Source organism: Gouania willdenowi, chromosome 17, assembly GCF_900634775.1.
Source record: "Gouania willdenowi chromosome 17, fGouWil2.1, whole genome shotgun sequence".
NCBI classification, from domain to species: Eukaryota; Metazoa; Chordata; class Actinopteri; order Blenniiformes; family Gobiesocidae; genus Gouania; species Gouania willdenowi.
Window position 1 is genome coordinate 35,727,969 of NC_041060.1, and position 19,592 is coordinate 35,747,560.

General features: G+C 37.0%; 1 protein-coding gene across 1 annotated transcript; it reads right to left on the reverse strand.

Annotated features, from left to right (window-relative positions):
* Nucleotides 1–1,140: 1,140 nt before the first annotated feature.
* Nucleotides 1,141–15,622, reverse strand: gpaa1 (glycosylphosphatidylinositol anchor attachment 1). Its single transcript, XM_028472107.1, has 7 exons — nucleotides 15,549–15,622; nucleotides 15,140–15,227; nucleotides 8,123–8,302; nucleotides 4,147–4,258; nucleotides 3,410–3,557; nucleotides 3,230–3,331; nucleotides 1,141–1,163 (listed from the first exon to the last, which is right to left on the reverse strand). The coding sequence occupies exons 1-7, from the start codon at nucleotides 15,613–15,615 to the stop codon at nucleotides 1,141–1,143; spliced, it is 720 nt and encodes a 239-aa protein (XP_028327908.1). The 5' UTR covers nucleotides 15,616–15,622.
* Nucleotides 15,623–19,592: the final 3,970 nt, after the last annotated feature.

The window sequence follows — 19,592 nt, forward strand, 5'->3', positions numbered from 1 at the left end:
GACAAAGACAGAAAGGATAAAAATGAAATAAATAATAGATATTGGTCAAGATAATACAAGCATTAATTATGACACAATAAATACGTTAACCTCTCACAGTAGTAATATGTCTCATTGGATTAGTCAACTTGGAAATTTAGAACTTCACTCATTTGATCCCAATTGTTATAATGTACAGGATTTAGAACGTATTATTGATCCTGATATGAACTTTATCAATTACAATGATATTAACTGTAGTTATTGTACAGAAGATCAGTGTGAAAGTATAAATAAAACAGGACAATTTTCAATAATTCACATTAATGCCAGAAGTTTATATGCAAATTTCACACAAATTAGGACTTATTTGGGTCATTTTAAACAAGGTTTTAGTATTGTTGCTATTACTGAAGCCTGGATTCATCTGAATAAAGACGTGAAGTTTGAACTCGAGGAGCTTTTTCATGTAGATCAGCAAAACAAGAATGGAGGAGGTGTAGATCTTTATGTGCACAAAGATTTAAACTGCAGAATTAAGAACCAAATGTCAATCATAACAGTAGAAATATATGACCAAATGAATAAGCACGCACTAATTAGCTGTGTGTATGGAACAGGTTACAGAACGGATGGAAATGATGTTTACATTAAGAAATCATAAAACAATCTTCATATGTGGGGACAATAAACACGCTATACAGTATGCACTGATACCCAGCTATTACCAGACCTACAACAATAACATCTCATTCTACAACTCTTATCAATAATATTAAAATATTGGTCAGTGATATTAGTGACCATCTTCCTGTGTTTACAGCATATGATACAAACTTTAGTTAAACAGGAGACTACTACTGAGCATGTTATAGTTATAGCTGAGGTATGTTTTAAAAAAAAATTACTTGAACAAAAGTGGGACAAAATTCTAAATGATGATAATGTTAATAGTAGGGATGCACTGAATATATACGGCCGAATATTGGAAAAAAAAAGCAACATTCGGCCTTCGGTTTAGTGAGTTAAAATCAAGGCCAAATAGTAACGTGTGACGCAATCAAACAACGTGCAGAGATCTAGAGTCAGAAAAGTGTGTGCGCGTTGCTGCAGAACCAGCAGCTTCTCCTTTCCACACACAAACACAGCCAGACTCTCTCCTTACCGCTGTCTGTCGTCCGTCACTGCGTAAAAGTTGGAAGTTGTCCAATTCCACAACCGAGTCCGTTGTTAGCGCTGTGAGCCATGAATACGTAAACATCTCCATCGTTTCCTCCATACACTACACCAGTGTCACGGTCTGAGTTTCCCTCCGTACTGAGATTATCTTGAAATCTCAGTACGTGACTGCTACAAACTGTGATGTACCCGTGTTGGATTATACTGATTTAAAAAAATAAAATTACATTAGCTTAACTGGTATTAACTGCAATGTATATTATAATCATGTTCTTTTGGAAAATAAATTATTTCTTTTTGTATGGAGTTTTATTATAATCATGTTTTGGCCAACATGTGCTTTATTTTTACCCAAACAGAATACAAGTACGGTAATAATAATGAAAAATTGCATAGAACACATTATAAAACATATTTCTCCTGCCTCGTATATTGAGCAGTTGTACATTTTTCCCTAAGAAAAGGAGCCGTTCATCACTCGTCAAATAACATTAGCTTTGAACATTAGCTTTGAAATTACATTTTTAATCTCAGCACGGCGGAAGTAGAAAAAAGCTAAGCTGAAGTAGTAAAAATCAATTTTACGGTAGTGCGCATGCTCATAATCAATCTCAGCACAAGGTAAACTCAGACCGTGACACCGGGTCTCACTGCATAGACTGGTGTAGCATTAGCATGGAGTGCTAACAGCTGATGTGTGTAAACAATGGGTCAGTGACTCCCAACACGATCAGCAGCAGAAAAAGTAGTGCAGTTTGTATTTACATATATGGTAATAAAGTATAATAAATATTCTATATTAAACAGCGGTGTTTGTTTTAGCTGTTAGATCGTTGGAGAGGGAGGAGCTAACATTCTAGGAGGCGTGTTTGGTGATGTCACCTGCCAACGTGGGTAAAATCCAACTTTTTTTTGGAATGCATGTTTTGTTTTATTTGAAGGGTTAATATAAATGATAAACTTTGTTGTGCTTTTTTATGAAAAACAAAGACTACTGGAATATTTAAAAAATGTCAGAAAATTCAATAAACATTTACCTTCTTTAAAAAACATGTTTAAAAATGTATTCTAGGCTATTTATGCACTATTAAAAAAATAGTGAAAAATTGAACAACCGCATTCGATATTTGGTATTCGGCCAAGCGTTTATATTTTATTCAGCTTCGGCCTCAAATTTTCATTTCGGTGCATCTCTAGTTAATAGTTCTGATAATAACTTTTTGCTGCAATTCAGAAAACTTTATGACAGAACCTGTCCACTAAAAAAACTAAAAAAAAGACCAAAATATAAACAATGTCCATGGATTACAAACACATTTAAGAAAAAGAACTTGTTCTACAAAGAATTTCTTAGAATAAAAACAAAACAATCTCAATTAAAATATAAACATTACAAAAACAAACTAAAACAATTTTTTACTATTTTGTAAAATATTAGACTATTTTACTGAACAAAAACAATATTGAAGAATTATTAAATGAGGTGATGAATAAAACAGTAAAACAAAACAAAAATCCACATTTCTTATATGTAAACAGTGAAAATGAGGAGATGAATGATATTACTAATAATCTTCTTCTTTGTTAATATGGGCTCAGATTAAGCCAGGAAAATACCAAAATCAGTAGCACCTAAAGGATGGAGCGATAATCTACTGTATGAGACAGGAATATATATTTTATGTTTATAAATGAAAATAAATATAACAAATGTGTGTGTGTGTGTGTGTCTCTACCGCCAAGAAGCCGCAGCACAACACCGGCACTCGGCTCGGCTTCGGCTCTTGGTGACGTCATCGACTAGTAGACGTCGACTCAACTAGTATGCACATAAAGTCGACCTTTAAAATTATGAAGTTGTTCAACCCCTAGTGTGTGAGCACCACAAATATTTGTGTGCGCGCGCACCACGAGTGGTTGTGTGTGCTTTTTCTTAAATGTGCTTTTTAGATAAACTGTTTTTTTTTTTTTTTAAATCTAATCAATCAATCAATTTATCGACCAATTAATCCATTGTTAGTTGCAGCTCTAGTGTGTGTGTGTCTGTATTAGTGTGTGTGTGTGTGTTTACCCGTGGTGTTGGTGTGGTGGTAGCCTTCCAGCCAGGCCTGCATCCCGATCAGATCGTGCTCGTTGATCAGGAAGATGATGTCCTTGGCCCAGTAGATCTGGTCTGTTGGAGAGGCTTTGGTTACACACACACACCTTGAAGCTGTGTGTGTGTGTGTGTGTGTGTGTGTGTGCGTCTCACTCCTGAAGTACTGAGCCAGTCCCAGCAGCAGCCCCACCGCCTGCTCGTTGTGCTCCGCGGGGCCACAGGCGGCGCTCAGCACCAGAGCTTCAGTTCTGGGAGCTCTGGGAGCGCGAAGGATCCCGTACACGTTGGTGCCTTTGACCATCTGCACAGAGGGGGAGGGAGGTTGGGTCAATTACATTTTAAAATTACAATTACGCTTTCAGTTATCCATGGTCAATTATGATTACAGTTTCCAGCATTATTCCAAATGAACATTGAATTATGATTATTTTTTACACCTGAAATTTGATTACAATTAGGTATATGCTTCTGTATTTGTGTGTGTATGTTGTCGTTTTAACATCTTATTGTGCATATTTCAGTGCATTAATTATAATATATTATGTAAAAGCTCATCTAGGAACAAGAGTTGGAATTTAGTAATATCTATAAACTATACAAACTATCAGTTACATTCACAGTATTGTTACTATGTTAAATTGTATCGTGATTATTTGAATAAACTTCTATTCTATTCATTATCTTAATGAAATATATAATATATATAATTTTTCATTGAATTTCCATATCAATTACAATTACAAAGTCAATTATCTGAACTCAATTACGATTACAACAGTGACTGTTTTTCAAAGTTACAATGATGATCACGCCATATCTGTAATTAATGATCAATTCCATGATTCCAATTGTAATTGAGCCCAACCGCGGCGAAAGGCCCGTGCTCTTACGTATCGTTCTTTGTTCTCGTCAGGGAACGGCAGCGTGCGCGAGAAACTCTGAGTGAAAACCTCCAGACCTCGAGTCTGCATGTTCTTCACCAGCCAGTCCACCGGCATCCCCCTGAGGAGGAAGAGGAAGAGGAGGAAGAATAAGAAGAGGAGGAAGAGGAGGAGGGGGAAGAGGAAAAAGAAAAAGAGGAGGATGAGAAGGAAGAGGGGGAGGAAGAAGAGGAGGAGGAGGAAGAAGTGGGGGAAGGGGAGGAAGGGGAGAGGAAAAGGAAGAGGCCAGGGTTGTGGTCAATTACAATTACATCTTTAATTATCTATGTTCAATTACAACTAAATTATGATTACAATGACATGCATTTTATCCAATTACAATTATTTTCCCACTGACAGTCAATTACAATTACATTCTGAATTACTTAAGTTAATTTGCAAAATAAAATACAGCTATCAACAGCTGGAATAACCTTGATGTAGAGACAAAACAAGCTACAAGCTTGACTAGCAACAAGCTGCCTTTCTAATCCTTCGTATGCTAAGAAAACTTTCTGAAGATATCATGTACTTCAAAAGAAGATGAACTTTTCTTTTGAACTGGAGAAACGCAAACAACGTCTGGGAATGAAATCTGCAGGGAACAAGGCCGACATGAACAACGATAGAGAGGAGGAGGAATAAAAATAGACAACACTGACTACAGATGAGAATAAATCCTACACAAAAAAAGGACAAAAAGAAAAAAAAAAAGAAAAAAGAATGAAATGATATTGTGTTCAGAACAACCTAAGAATGTTTGACCAGAGAGACAAGCTTTGATGTAAATTTTCTGTGTTCAAAACAGGGGACGGGACTTAAATAAGCAAACTGCTTCTCTCGTCTCCTTTTTCGGCATGTACAAAAAAAATGTAAATGTGAAAGTGAATGTAACCATGTCGAAAATAAATTGAATAAAAAAATAAATAAAATAGGAATAGTAGTAGTAATAGTAATAGTAGTAGTAGTAGTGGTAGTAGTAATAGTAGTAGTAATAGTAGTAGTAGTAGTAGTAGTAGTAGTAGTAGTAATAGTAATAGTAGTAGTAATAGTAATAGTAGTAATAGTAGTAGTAGTAGTAGTAGTAGTAGTAATAGTAATAGTAATAGTAGTAGTAATAGTAGCAATAATAATAGTAATAGTAGTAGTAATAGTAGTAGTAGGTGTAATAGTAATAGTAGGAGTAATAGTAGTAGTAGTAATAATAATAGTGGTAGTAATAGTAGTAGTAGTAGTAATAGTAATAGTAGTAGTAGTAATAGTAATAGTAGTAATAGTAATAGTAATAGTAGTAAAAGTAATAGTAATAGTAATAGTAGTAATAGTAGTAGTAATAGTAGTAATAGTAATAGTAGTAATATTAGTAATAGTAGTAATAGTAGTAGTAGTAATAGTAGTAGTAATAGTAGTAGTAATAGTAGTAATAGTAGTAATAGTAGTAGTAGTAGTAATAGTAGTAGTAATAGTAGTAGTAATAGTAGTAGTAATAGTAATAGTAGTAGTAATAGTAGTAGTAATAGTAGTAATAGTAGTAGTAATAGTAATAGTAATAGTAGTAGTAATAGCAGTAGTAATAGCAGTAGTAATAGTTGTAGTAATAGTAGTAGTAATAGTAGTAGTAATAGTAGTAGTAATAGTAATAGTAATAGTAGTAGTAATAGTAGTAGTAATAGTAGTAATAGTAGTAGTAATAGTAATAGTAATAGTAGTAGTAATAGTAGTAGTAATAGCAGTAGTAATAGTTGTAGTAATAGTAGTAATAGTAGTAGTAATAGTAGTAGTAATAGTAGTAGTAATAGTAATAGTAATAGTAGTAGTAATAGTAGTAGTAATAGTAGTAATAGTAGTAGTAATAGTAATAGTAATAGTAGTAGTAATAGTAGTAGTAATAGCAGTAGTAGTAATAGTTGTAGTAATAGTAGTAATAGTAGTAGTAATAGTAGTAGTAATAGTAGTAGTAATAGTAATAGTAATAGTAGTAGTAATAGTAGTAGTAATAGTAGTAATAGTAGTAGTAATAGTAATAGTAATAGTAGTAGTAATAGTAGTAGTAATAGCAGTAGTAATAGTTGTAGTAATAGTAGCATACCTGTCAAGTTTTGGATTTGAAAATAAGGGAAATTTTTGGACGCTCACTACGATCCGTAGCACCACTCCAACCAAGCTACAGTATCCCTTATATTTTAAGACAAGTGTATAAGAAATCTAAAATATCCACTTATCAACCACTTATTAAATACAATCATGTGATTATAATCTATAGGTCGACCTTTATTAACATTAAAATGCTGTAAACATTCCTACTAGGGCTGGTGATATGAACCAAAACTCATATCTCAATATATTTTCTCTAAATGGTGAAATATGATATAAATCTAGATAATTTTATTAAATAAAGTCTGACCAGAAAAACAATTCTGGGTTAAATTTGCTGATGTAAAATATTACACAGAGACATTTATTAATAAACAGCTGATCAATATATGACACTTATTAATCATCTAACTGAGCTTTACATGTTGATCTGAGAAGAAAAAGCAGCGACTCCTAAAACTAGTATTTTGATACATAATAAGATATAATATATATATATATGAAATATTATAGTTTTCTATATCACCAAAATAGAAAACTCGTTATATCTTGAATCTCGATATATCTCCCAGCCCTAATTCCTAAATTATAAAACAGCCTAAATAAAAACATAAATGTGTATATGAAGCACATGTGTTTATTTAATATACTTACAGTTTATATACAAGTCAACACGTTGTATATTTACTGTTAATTTCACATTGTTTGTCTTTAAGTTAGACATTAACATTTTATTTATTATGTATTTTATTATAATCTCATGTGGTTCTCTGGTATTCACTAATGACTTATTAGACACATTTATTACAGACTTTACATTATTTAACACTTTATAAACAGTGTATATTTGTGGAGCTTGTGATTGGATGATTTTTCATGGTGACTTACGTGGTTCCTTCTGCTGTGGTAGACGTTAAAATATCAGTTATTAATCTAACAGAACGTGTAACTGTGTCACATCCTGATGGTCTTTATGAAGATAAACTCTATGTTATATTTTATAACATATTTACACCAGTTCTTAGTTTTTATCACCAGAACGTCTTCATTCATCATCTCTGTTCTGTTGTTTACGGGTTTATTGCTGATGTCAGCACTAATCTTGCGAGAACTGTCACTCAGATCATTTCAGGTGGAAGTTCTCACGAGGCTAGTGACGCCGTTCAGTTTAGTAAGACATCTTTTCATTATTATTACATTAAAATACTGGATATTTACGGGAAAATAATAATACGGGAAGATGGCGGGAAAGAGGGGTAAAATACGGGAGTTTCCCGGCTAAAATGGGATAGTGGTAATAGTAGTAGAGGTAGTAATAATAATAATATTCAATAATAGTGATTGATTATAATTGAACTTTAGTATTTGAAAACAAATATAATTGACTGTCTGAGGATAAGAAATTATTGTAATCTCATTGTAATTGGAAAAACAGCTGGTCACTGTAATCGTAATTGAATTGTAATTGAACATGGGTAATTGACAACGTAACTGTAACTGAAAAATGTAATTGATCCTAACCTTGATTGCGCCATAATTTTAATTGACAAGAAGACAATCATAAACATCCCCCACCAGATTGGTTGTCATTAGAACTCACAACCTTTTCCTAAATGTCCTAAATCTAAGAACTTAGATGTATACATAAGAAAATATAATCACATCAGAATATAAAATTACTATCTTAAATGGTTTCTGAGAAAAGCTGTCCACTTTAACTCGGACAATTGGATGCAGGGAGCTCAAACCTATATCACCCTTCACACTTTGTGGCGGGGGATAAAAATCACTTACAATGATAATTGATCCGAAACCCTGGAGGAGGTCCTAGCTAGCGTCCGCTACAACCTACCCCACTTTCTTCTTGTGAGCGCTGAACTCTCGGCCGGTGGCCAGGGCTCGCTCCCCAGCGGGGAAACGCTCCTCCACCATGGTGGAGCCCATGGCGTTCTCCGACATGTACGTCCTCAGGGTGAAAGGCTCGAAGGCCAAGCCCATGAACCAGGCCACGCCCGCCACATAGCACACCACGCTGTGACACAAACACACACATGCACACGCACAGTGAGTCAGTTCAACACAAGGAACACAAACAAGACAACAACAACAGAGCCAAAAAACCTCTACAACACTGGTTCTCAACTTGTTCAGCCCCAAAATAAAGGTCCCAGAGAGCGGGGACCCTCCAAAATAAAGGTCCCATAGAGCAGAGATCCTCCAAAATAAAGGTTTCAAAGAGCAGGGACCCCCACTGTAGCTGAAGGTGGTTGAACACAGACATGAACATTGAAGAACAGTCATGTGGAGACAGGACCATCTATAAGGGGGAATAAAGGAGAGATTTTTGGGGTCCATCCATAAAGTCAGTAAAATGATGGTCTATTGTTCTATGAATCTGTGATAACCACATTTATTTATTCATCTGAATAATATCCACTGTTATCCAGGAACGTTTATTATTATTATTATTATAGTCATCTTAAAGGTGTTGGGGGGGGGGGGGGCTTTATATCATGTTAGTGCATCATTCCCTCCTGAAAAACAGACCTCCACTGTTGCTCAGATTGATTGACGTATTTTTGAGTAATCTCAAAATCTCCTGCAAGCAGCCATTTTCCTGCTGTTTTGCTCGAGGGGACGAGGCTCCGCCTTGGGACGAGGCCCCTCCCCCTCATGTTCTCTTCATTAGATCAGCCCACAGCACTCACCTCTGCAGATTTAGCTTTTAATTTACTTATTTTAAATACTTTTGTAAGAAACCCCTGGCTGATGTCATCTGTACTCATTTATGTACGCACTAAATAAACATTTTTTTAAAACTTGCTCCCCTTTCCCCGCTTTCAGGATGCACCTCCGTGGAACCAGCTGCAGTCGTAATTAGCAAACACAGAAAAACAGAAATAAACAGCATCCACGCGTGTTGAGATGAGTACTGAAGGGGGAGTGTTCATGGGCCTTAGAGTCACTGTTAGATTACCAATAAACAGGAAGAGATTGATCACCTTTATAATAAGTGCTGACTAGGCACTGGGAGTGAGGCCCAAGGCCAACACAGGCTGACTTTATAATAATGTATCATGTTTTTCTGCAGTCAGTGTCTTCTCCTCGTCCTTCTCTCTCTGCTCTGTTTCAGGTGTCGTGAAGCTGATGATGTCACTTCCTGATCTGTGGTTCACGGCTCAAATAGTCTGGAACATTCTGATGTTCTATCTCTCTATCCTGTTCTGTTGGTCCTTCTGTCTACTAACCACAACCAGTCCACGCAGATGGCTGCCACCTCTGAACCTGGTTCTAACAGAGATTTATTCCTGTTAAAAGGGAGTTGTTTCTTCCCACTGTAGCTAAATACTTGTTCATGGGTGGCAGTAGCTCAGTCCGTAGAGACATGGGTTGGAAACCGGAGGGTGGCCGGTTCAAGTCCCAATGCGGACCAAAATACAGAAGTTGTTCTGGTAGCTGGAGAGGTGCAAGGCACCAAACCCCAACACTGCTCTGGTGCGCTCCCTTCATTGTGGAAGCAGCCCCACTCTGACATCTCTCCATTGATGCATGTCCACAGGTCCTGTTTGTGCATGTGTGTGATTCGGGCCTGTGTGTGTGAGAAGCATGTCCCTAAAATAACAGAGTGTAACATCATTTCCCTTCAGGGATTAATAAAGTAATAAAAAAAAAAAAAATGTGGATCTTGTTGGGTTTTTTCTTTCTTATTATGACTTTTATATCATCGAGATGACTTTGTTTTAAACTGCGCTGTATAAATAAAGTTCAATTGAATTGAAAATTAGAGTGGGGAAAAACAGACAGAAAAAGTGGTAAAATGGGACAATATTGGGACAATTAGTTTAAACTGGCAAATAATGGGCATTACAAATCATGAATATGCTTAAATTGGCAAAAGTAATCATGAAATCTGGTGAAAAGAGGTTAAAAGTGACAATAATGGGTCAACATATGTGACATTAGGAAAAGTGGTAGAAATGGTTAATAAGTGCTGAACATGTCTGGAAAGTGGAAAAATGTGTAGAAAAGGCATTAAAATGTGATGTAGAAGTGTCAGAAATGTGAGAAATGTAGCAAAGATGGGTTCAAAGGACCAAAATGGTGGAAATGGTGGTGAAATTAGATTAAATGAAAATGTTTAAAAGCTGTAAATTAGAGTGGACAAAAACAGGTTAAAAAGGGTTCAAAGTGTCAATATTGGAACAATTAGTTTAAACTGGCAATAATGGGCATGACAAATGGTGAATACATTATTATTATCATCATTATATTATTTTTATCATTGAATGTAGTTAAATTGGCAAAAAAAAAGCATGAAATATGGTAAGGCTGTGTAAATAATAAATATTAAATTACAAACTTCCACAATTTAGGATATCTACAAAGAATAAAGCTTGGCACACATGAGGAAAAACAATTATTAATCCTAACTTTGAGTTGTTTATTGCAAGTGCATGCTGGCTCCTAAGTCCCGCCCCTCTCAAAGCTAAAGCTAGCATAGCCTGCAGGCTAACACAAGGAAAGCTGCTGCTAGCAGTCTTGAAACATGGCAGGAAAACACAGTAAACAAGCGAGTCAAGTGAAATTCTGAGATCTGGAACACTTTGTGTTTGACAACAACCGAGAGCAATGACATCACTAAGGCTGCAACACGTGTTTTGTTTTGTGCAAAAGTGAACATACTTGATTTTAGTGTTTGAATGATTTTATGTTTAAAGAACAGATTTTTTTGTACAAAAAATTATTAACTTTTTGGTTGACAAATCATGATTTCAATCATGACTAAAATAATTATTATTTTTACTATACTCGAGAAGCCCTATAGAATGGTGAAAGGGTATTAAAAGTGACAATAATAGGTCAACATATGTAACATTAGGTGTAAAAGTAGTAGAAAGTGTTTATAAGTGCTGAACATGTCTGGAAAGTGGAAAAAATGTGTAGAAAAGTCATTAAAATGTGATGTAGAAGTGTCAGAAATGTAGCAAAAATATATTAAAAGGAGCAAAAATATGGCAAGAAAAAGCGATGAAAATAGGTTAAAATATGGTGAGTTTGGTGTAGATGTAGAAAAATGTTAAAAAAAAAAAAAAAAAATGAGGATGAGAACCCCGGCACAAAAGAACATCTAAATAACACACAAAATCAAACATGAGCAACACATCACTACAAAAGTTGAACTAACAAAACGGTTTCACACATTTTCACATTAAACAGGAATATTCTACAATGTCATTAAATACATTCGAAGACCCTGAAAATTAACCTCAATAAAAACAACAAAAACAATACAAATACAGTATACCAGTGACACTTTTCTTTGTTGAATTTTTCTTAAAGATATTGTTTATTTAATTTAGTTGAATTCAGTAATGTTGTGAATGTTAAGATTTATTATATTATTGGGGAAATGTTTAGAGAGAATGATTGTTTTCCTTCAGTTACAGCCGCCAGATATTAGTTTAGACCAGCAGAGGGCGCTGGGAACCTAGTGTTCGGTTGTGATGTTGTTATTCTGCGCAGTGAAGAAGAGATGCTATGCTAGCAGACAGAGCTAAAAGAAAAACCTGAAGTTTGCAGATATTCATGTAATATTACAGATATTATTTCAGTGCTAAAGGGATCAGGAATCATTTATGAACATGTTTAAGAGTAGAAGGTCAGAAAGAGAGTAGTAGGTGATTCCGCTTGCCACCTACACTTCTGGACATTCCTGTATAAATATATTTAACGGTGTATGAAGAACGATGTGGCCTATCTGGAATATGAAAGTTTAGTTCACTCCCTCAGCATTAGATCATCATCATAACGTCTGATTTTTGTCTGGTGTGTCTGCGTTGAGCTATGTGTATCATAATATAGATTAAAAAATTGTAAAACGCAGCTAATAAAATGTAACAAAATAAATAAAAATGTTTGGTGTGGGTATAGCAATGTATAGAAATGTGGTTCTATGTACAATATCAGTGAAGTCTCCACTTTTATTAATATAATTATTGTGGTCATATTACTGTATACAGTGGGTACGGAAAGTATTCAGACCCCTTTAAATCTTTCACTCTTTGTTTCATTGCAGCCATTTGCTAAAATAAAAAAGTTCATTTTATTTCTCATTGATGTACACTTAGTAATGTATTAAGTATTCAGACCCTTTGCTCAGTATTGAGTAGAAACATCTTCTGAGCTCGTACAGCCATGAGTCTTCTTGGGAATGATGCAACAAGTTTTTCACACCAGATCCTCTGACATTCTTCCTGTAGATCTTCTCCAGTTCTGTCAGGTTGGATGGTGAACGTTGGTGGACAGACATTTTCAGGTTTCTCCAGAGATCAGTTGGGTTTAGGTCAGGGCTCTGGTTGGACCAGTCAACAATGGTCACAGAGTTGTTCTGAAGCCACTCCTTTGTTATTATAGCTGTGTGCTTAGGGTCATTGTCTTGTTGGAAGGTGAACCTTCAGCCCAGTCTGAGGTCCTGAGAACTCTGGAAGAGGTTTTCTTCCAGGATGTCTCTGTACTTGGTCACATTCATCTTTCCTTCAATTGCAACCAGTTGTCCTGTCCCTGCAGCTGAAAAACACCCCGATAGCATGATGCTGCCACCACCATGTTTCACTGTTGGGATTGTATTGGGCAGGTGATGAGCAGTGACTGGTTTTCTCCACAAATACTGATTAGAAAAGTTCAATCTTGGTCTGATCAGAGAATCTTATTTCTCATAGTCTGGGAGTCCTTCATGTGTTTTTTGGCAAACTTTATGCAGGTTTTCATATGTCTTGCACTGAGGAGTAGGGCTGGATATCGCCAGGTACCTCACGATACGATATATCATGATATTTTTGTCCGCGATAACGATGATATAGCAATAATCGATATATCACTAGAAATTTCATCCGCGATACATCACAATGTCTGCGTCACTTAAGAAATTCAGAATTTATCTACTGCACTGAATCCATTTCACAGGAATTACAAAACATTGTCAATCACATAAATGACAGCCAAGTAAAACAGTGTATACTGCACAGTAGGAGTGTGACAATATCTCGATACAACGATATATCTTGATGTTTTGTCTAGCAATATGTTATCGATTCACTGGCGCCAAACATCAATATTTATTTTTAAAAAAATAAAGGAGCCAGCTGAGGTGGCATCTTTTTCGGCATGCCTCCTGGTCGCCTCCCTCGGGAGGTGTTTCAGGCATGTCCTATTTGGAAGAGGCCTCGTGGAAGGACACGCTGGAGGGACTATGTCTCTGAGCTGGCCTGGTGTCGCCTCGGGGTCCCCCCAGAACAGCTGGAGGAGGTGTGCGTGGATCGGGAGGTCTGGGCATCTCTGCTGAGACTGCTGCCTTCGCAACCCGGCCCCGGATAAAGCGGAAGAAGATGGATGAATAGATGTATATATATATGTGTGTGTTATCATTCCTATTACACAAATTAAGTATAGGGTCCTTAAAAAATCAAATGGACAGAATTGGCATGAAATGCGTCACTGTGAGAAGGAAGGAACCTTTTTTTTTAATGGGGAATACGTGTTTCTGGGGAGCGCTTATCAGGCGCGCCGCCCTCCTGCTCCCGTCTTGGCTGCATTAAACAGCTCCTAATCCACCTGAAACCCCATTTAAACTGCCAAAAAACTACGCAAATCATCACCAGGTCTAGTTAGAGTTCTGATTGTCCCAAACTTCTTCTATTTAAGGAATATGGAGGTGCTCTTAGGAACCTTCAGTGCTGCAGAACTTCTTTTGTAACCTTGTCCAGATCTTTGCCTTGCCACAATTCTGTCTCTGAGTTCCTTGGGCAGTTCCTTCAACCTCATGATTCATATTTGCTCTGACATGCACTGTGAGCTGTAAGGTCTTATATAGACAGATGTGGCCTTTAATAATCAATCAATCAGTTTAATTAAACACAGCTAAACTCCAATGAAGGAGCAGAACCATCTCAAGGAGGATCAGAAGAAAAAGACAGTATGTGAGTTAAATATGAGTGTCACAGCAAAGGGTCTGAATACTTATGACCATGTGATATTTCACTTTTTCTTTTTTAATACATTTGCAAACATTTCTACATTTCTGTTTTTTTCTGTAAAGATGGGGTGCTGAGTGTGCATTACTGAGAAATAAAATTAACTTTTTTGATTTTAGCAAATGTCTGAACTGAAACAAAGAGTGAAACATTTAAAGGGGTCTGAATACTAGTATATGGATAAGTAAACGTATCAATAGACTACCTGTCGATGCATACACAGTGCCCCTCATTGGCCAGTTTAGGTCATATGATAGGTGCGCCACATGACTTAAAGTTTCATCATTTTTGTTTTCTCATTTATTTTTAGCTACCCCGCTAACCCTTTTATTTGAGCCCTAAAGCTATCCCAGGAAATACCCTCAAATGTTGAATTTTTCATATATGTATTTTTAAAGGTGGAATTTTCCATTTTAAATATGTTAAAATGAAAAAATATATATGACAAAAGTGGGATTCAAACCCACGGCAGCAAAAGGAAGAATCTGTGAGTGCGGCGCCGTAGACCGTAGATATAGAAAAGGTCCAAAAAGCGTATCCATAGTTCCGGGGGCTATGGATACGCTTCTGTATCAATAGACAATTCCAACATTATATATGAGTAGCTGATATATAAATGTGTTATAGTGATTAAAAAAGTCAGATTTCTTTCTACTCCTTTTTAAAACGTGTAAATATTGACTGAAATCTTCTTACTTTGTGTTTTTCACTTGTTTTGGGAAAAAACTTGTTTTGTGACATTCCATTTATTTTGTATGTATTGTTTATGCACCTTTAAAAAAAATCAATAATCAAAGAGAAGAGGGCGTGGCTCAGCACGGACACCCTGAACAACACACCTGATTGGACTGTTGAGTCGGGTGAGTAATCCGATCAGAGCTCGTCTCCTGTTCGGGTCAGACAGCAGCCCCATGCTGGAATGTTGTTCTGAAGCACGACACACACACACACACACACACACACACACACACACACACACACACACACACACACACACAGCTGTAAAACAGGTTTTCGCTACACCAACATTTCTGATGATATTAAAATGTAAATTAATCTAATCCAATCGAACCAAAGCGATTTAATGATTAAATCTTTCATTAGCGTTTGTTAGCTTCCTGTAAGCTCATCAATAATTAAATTTCTGTGTTTTTTATGGGTTTTTTTTTACAATTTCAATCTAGTCGCCGTGTTGGATTAGAAATAAAAATAATTGTTCGCGATTTAACAAATAAGAACCCAACAAACCTCTGCGGGATCTGAAGTTTCCTCCTGCTTTGTAGCTCTCAGCCGCTTCCTGTTCCCACCGGATCATTAATGCCGCGGACTGCTTCCGCTTCCTCTTCTTCTTCTTCTTCTACTACTTCTAGTGCTAGATGCCGGGTAGTGACAGGAGTTGACGTATCAGGGCGGCCGCCATCTTGGAGAGGTCTCTAATTCGCCCGGCCTGCATTTATTTCTACTGAGGAAGGTGTATCCTCAATTACAATATTCATCATAACTCCCCGAATTTTTACCCGATTCTCACACGGTTTAGTTTGTTACAAACGGCAGAGATTTAGTTATGATACAAGATGCTGTCAACATTGAAAAATATGTGCTTTCATGCTAAAAGATGTATTATGCTCTAACAAAGACATGTGGTAGGCTATGGCAGTGTTTTTCAACCACTGTGCCGTGGGAAATTATCCAATTTCACCTAATTGGTCTAAAAAAAATTTTTGAAAACATATTAATTATTATCTGCAAATAATATACCATTGTCGAGTGTCCGTGCTGCAGTAGTGAATAAAGGTGCGTGCACACCGAACGCGACGGAAGCGATGCCGTTGCCTTAAATCGTCCCTGATCGGTAGTTTGCACATAGTGGTGCTTTTTTGTCAGTCCATCATTTCATCGCTCCAGCGACGCGATCACTAGGGAGCTGTGTGTGTGTGTGTGTGTGTGTGTGTGTGTGTGTGTGTGTGTGTGTGTGTGTGTGTGTGTGTGTGTGTGTGTGTGTGTGTGTGTGTGTGTGTGTGTGTGTGTGTGTGTGTGTGTGTGTGTGTGTGTGTGTGTGTGGCCCCGGTAACAGGGTAGAGACAGAGAGAGAGAGAGAGTGTTGATGACGTCTTTTTTTTCCCTTCTTGCTCCGCTTCTACGGTTAAATGATCAACTTAACGGAGATATTAAAGGATGACTTCACTCAGAATGTGTTTGATCAGTAGTTACTGTGGTTTTAAAGAAATTTACCGCTTTAATTTTGAACCTGATACTTTGAGGAAGTAGAACAGCCTCCGCTGCAGCCGTCAGCACTGAAGCGGGAGCGGGAGGGAGGGGCTTCTGCCTCCGCTCTACAGACAGTGGAGGACGGGAGATATCGCTTCACGTCGCTTAAAAAGTTAACATTTTTCAACTTTGATCATGCAAGTCGCGTCGCTGAGGGGGGGATAAATTTTGTACATGTAACTCTTCATATTTCTCAGTGTAGAACAGTGAAATCTTTCCCAAATATTATTGCTTCTGTCATAATAAGCACGATATTTCTGTATTCCTGGTAATTAATAATTTTGGACAGAATTAGAGTTTGCAAAACACTTTTCTACTACCTTTAAGACCACATTGTTGTTTCATTTGTTATGTTCAAGCTGTATTTTTGAAGTGGACATGATAAGTGCACTTTTTATTTGAAAGAAGAAATACAAATGATGATAAAGTCCTTTATTCTTTGTGTTTATTTGATTCCTATTCAAGACACTTTGATGAGAATGGCTATATTGTTAATATAGGCCATAGGCTACAGAGTATCATTTTTTAACATGTTTGGCTGGTGGTGTGCCTCGTGATTTTTTCAATGAAAAAAATGTGCCTTGGCTCAAAAAAGGTTGAAAAACACTGGGCTATGGCATATAGTAAATGTATAAATTAATTAATTTTAGAGGTGTCCCGATCCGATATTGATATCGGTCCGATATCAGCCAGAAAACAAATATTGGATTTTACTGGACTGCATCTAAAATCACCAATACAAGCTCTCTGATCAAATCTTTTGCTCCATCACTTCTATCTATAGGTGACTGTGGTCCACACTCCAACAAAGTAACCTACTGTTGCTGACTATTGATCTCTGTTTGAGTAACATCACATGATCAAGCCTTTTCTAACATTCCACACTACAAAATAAGTAATAAAGGTATGTATTATTTGTGCTGATATCGGATCAATATCGGTATCGGCCGATACGCAAGGCTGCAATATCGGTATCCTATCGGAAGTGAAAAAGTTGTATCGGGACATCCCTAATTAATTTGATATTTTATTAAAGAAACAAGTTTGATTGTTCATTTGAATATATTTCTCTCACACACACACTGTATTATAGATTATATATATTTTATTTTTTTTTTAATCAATTTTTTTCATTAATTTTCAAACAACAACAAAATTACACACCAACAGAAACATACACAAGTCCAGGGCAACGAGAACACTACATGATGAAACACACAATCTGCACTCAAACAAAAACTAAACTTAAAGAAGGGATGACTTAAGTTCTTTAATTGCACTGTCCCACACATTGGTGGTGCCCACCTTAGCACCATGCATCCGCGCCGTGGAGAGCTCCAGGTAAGCAATGTCAATAAATGTCATGACCCACTGCCGACGAGACAGCAAGTGAGGGGGCTTCCACCTTGTGGCGACCATCTTTTTGGCAACCGTAAGTCACGCCAAAAGGACTCTTTGTTTTGCCCTGTTCAGTGCAAGCCGAGAAAAGTCATTCAGTAGAAGGACCAGGGGAGAGCAGGGAACCAGGCACGATAAGAGGAGAGACAGATTACCAGCCACCATCTCCCAAAACCGAGCAACCCCTGGGCACTCCCAAACCATGTGGAAGTAGGTCCCCACCACGCCATCATGGCACAAAGTGCAGGTCGGATCAGGCTTACACTTCATGGAAAATAGTCTACGTGGTGTCAAGTACGTCCTATGTAAAAAGTTCAGATGTATCTGTTGGTGATCTGGATTTTTCGAGGAACAGAGTACAGTGTCCCACACAGTGTGTCAGTCAAAGTCCACAGGAAAGTTTGAAATATTTGACCTTCATCTTGGCTCTAAAAGCAATGGTACATAAGTCTGTCCCATTTTATAAATGACACCTTTTAATCCACATGTAGCATCTACAAACGTTAACAAGGGATGTGGCTGTAAAGGGAACTGCTAAGGTACTCTGTACGTTTTCATGGCGGTTCTTAATTGTAAATAAAAGATGATTGCTGTAAATTAAAATGGATGCAAAGGTCCTCAAATGAATGAAGGCCCTGCCACTAAACACATCTCCAAGGGAACGTATTCCTTTTTCATACCAATGTTTACATTGAGATTGCCTAACCAGACATTTGTTAGAGAATGTTAAAGTTATTAAAAATAGGGGAGTAAGGATTCCATTTAACTGTGTGACCACATGTTTTTTCAGCAGAATGCCAAACTGCAATGCAATGTGATAAAATCGGACCAAAACGGACACGGCATTTATTACATGGAGTGTTTGCAAATAATACCTCAGTCAAACCCAATGGATGCTCTATTGCTTCATCTAAAGATCATCAGGCCTCATCAACTGAACTATCAAACCATGTAAACACAGGACTCAGTACAAAAGTCCAGTGATATAATTTAAAGTTTGGAAGTGACAGTCCGCCTGCAGCTCTGTTACGTTGCACTGTGGACAGTTTAAGGCGTGGCCATTTGCCCTTCCAGATACATTTAGTGACGTCACTGTGAAGCCTGTCCCAATCGCGTGCTGGAGGTGGAAGTGGAATCATAAAACTGAGAAAATTTATGCGGGGTAGCAAGTTCATCTTAACTATTGAAACACCAGAACGAAGAGAATTTTGTAGCGAAGACCACCTCTCAAGGTCAGCCATAATTTTAGAGATAGCACCGTCATAATTAGTTTTAACGATAGATTGCAATGAGGAGATTTCAATTCCCAGATACTTGAACTGTTTCACAATCAGAATTCCAGCGGGGAGAGTAGAGTTCCTCATAGTCTCATTCAGTGGTAAGAAAGCAGATTTATCCCAATTCATCTTGTAACCAGATATGTCACTGAAATTATTAAATATTGATAACAAATTAGGGATTGACTGAACATCCCCAACATACAAAAGAACATCGTCTGCGTATAATGAAATGTAATGTTTCGTGCCGTTCATTTCAATTGGAGTGACTTTATAAGACAGATGAATAAGTTGGGCCAGGGGCTCCAGAGAGAGCACAAACAAAAGAGGACTAAGAGGACATCCCTGT

Coding starts and splice junctions, on each gene's coding strand:
- gpaa1 (XM_028472107.1), bottom strand. CDS start 15,615: ATGATCCGGTGGGAACAGGAAGCGGCTGAGAGCTACAAAGCAGGAGGA. Junction 8,303..15,139: donor CGACTCAACAGTCCAATCAG/GTGTGTTGTTCA, acceptor TTTGTGTCACAG/CGTGGTGTGCTATGTGGCGG. Junction 4,259..8,122: donor GCTCACAAGAAGAAAGTGGG/GTAGGTTGTAGC, acceptor CTTCCTCCTCAG/GGGGATGCCGGTGGACTGGC.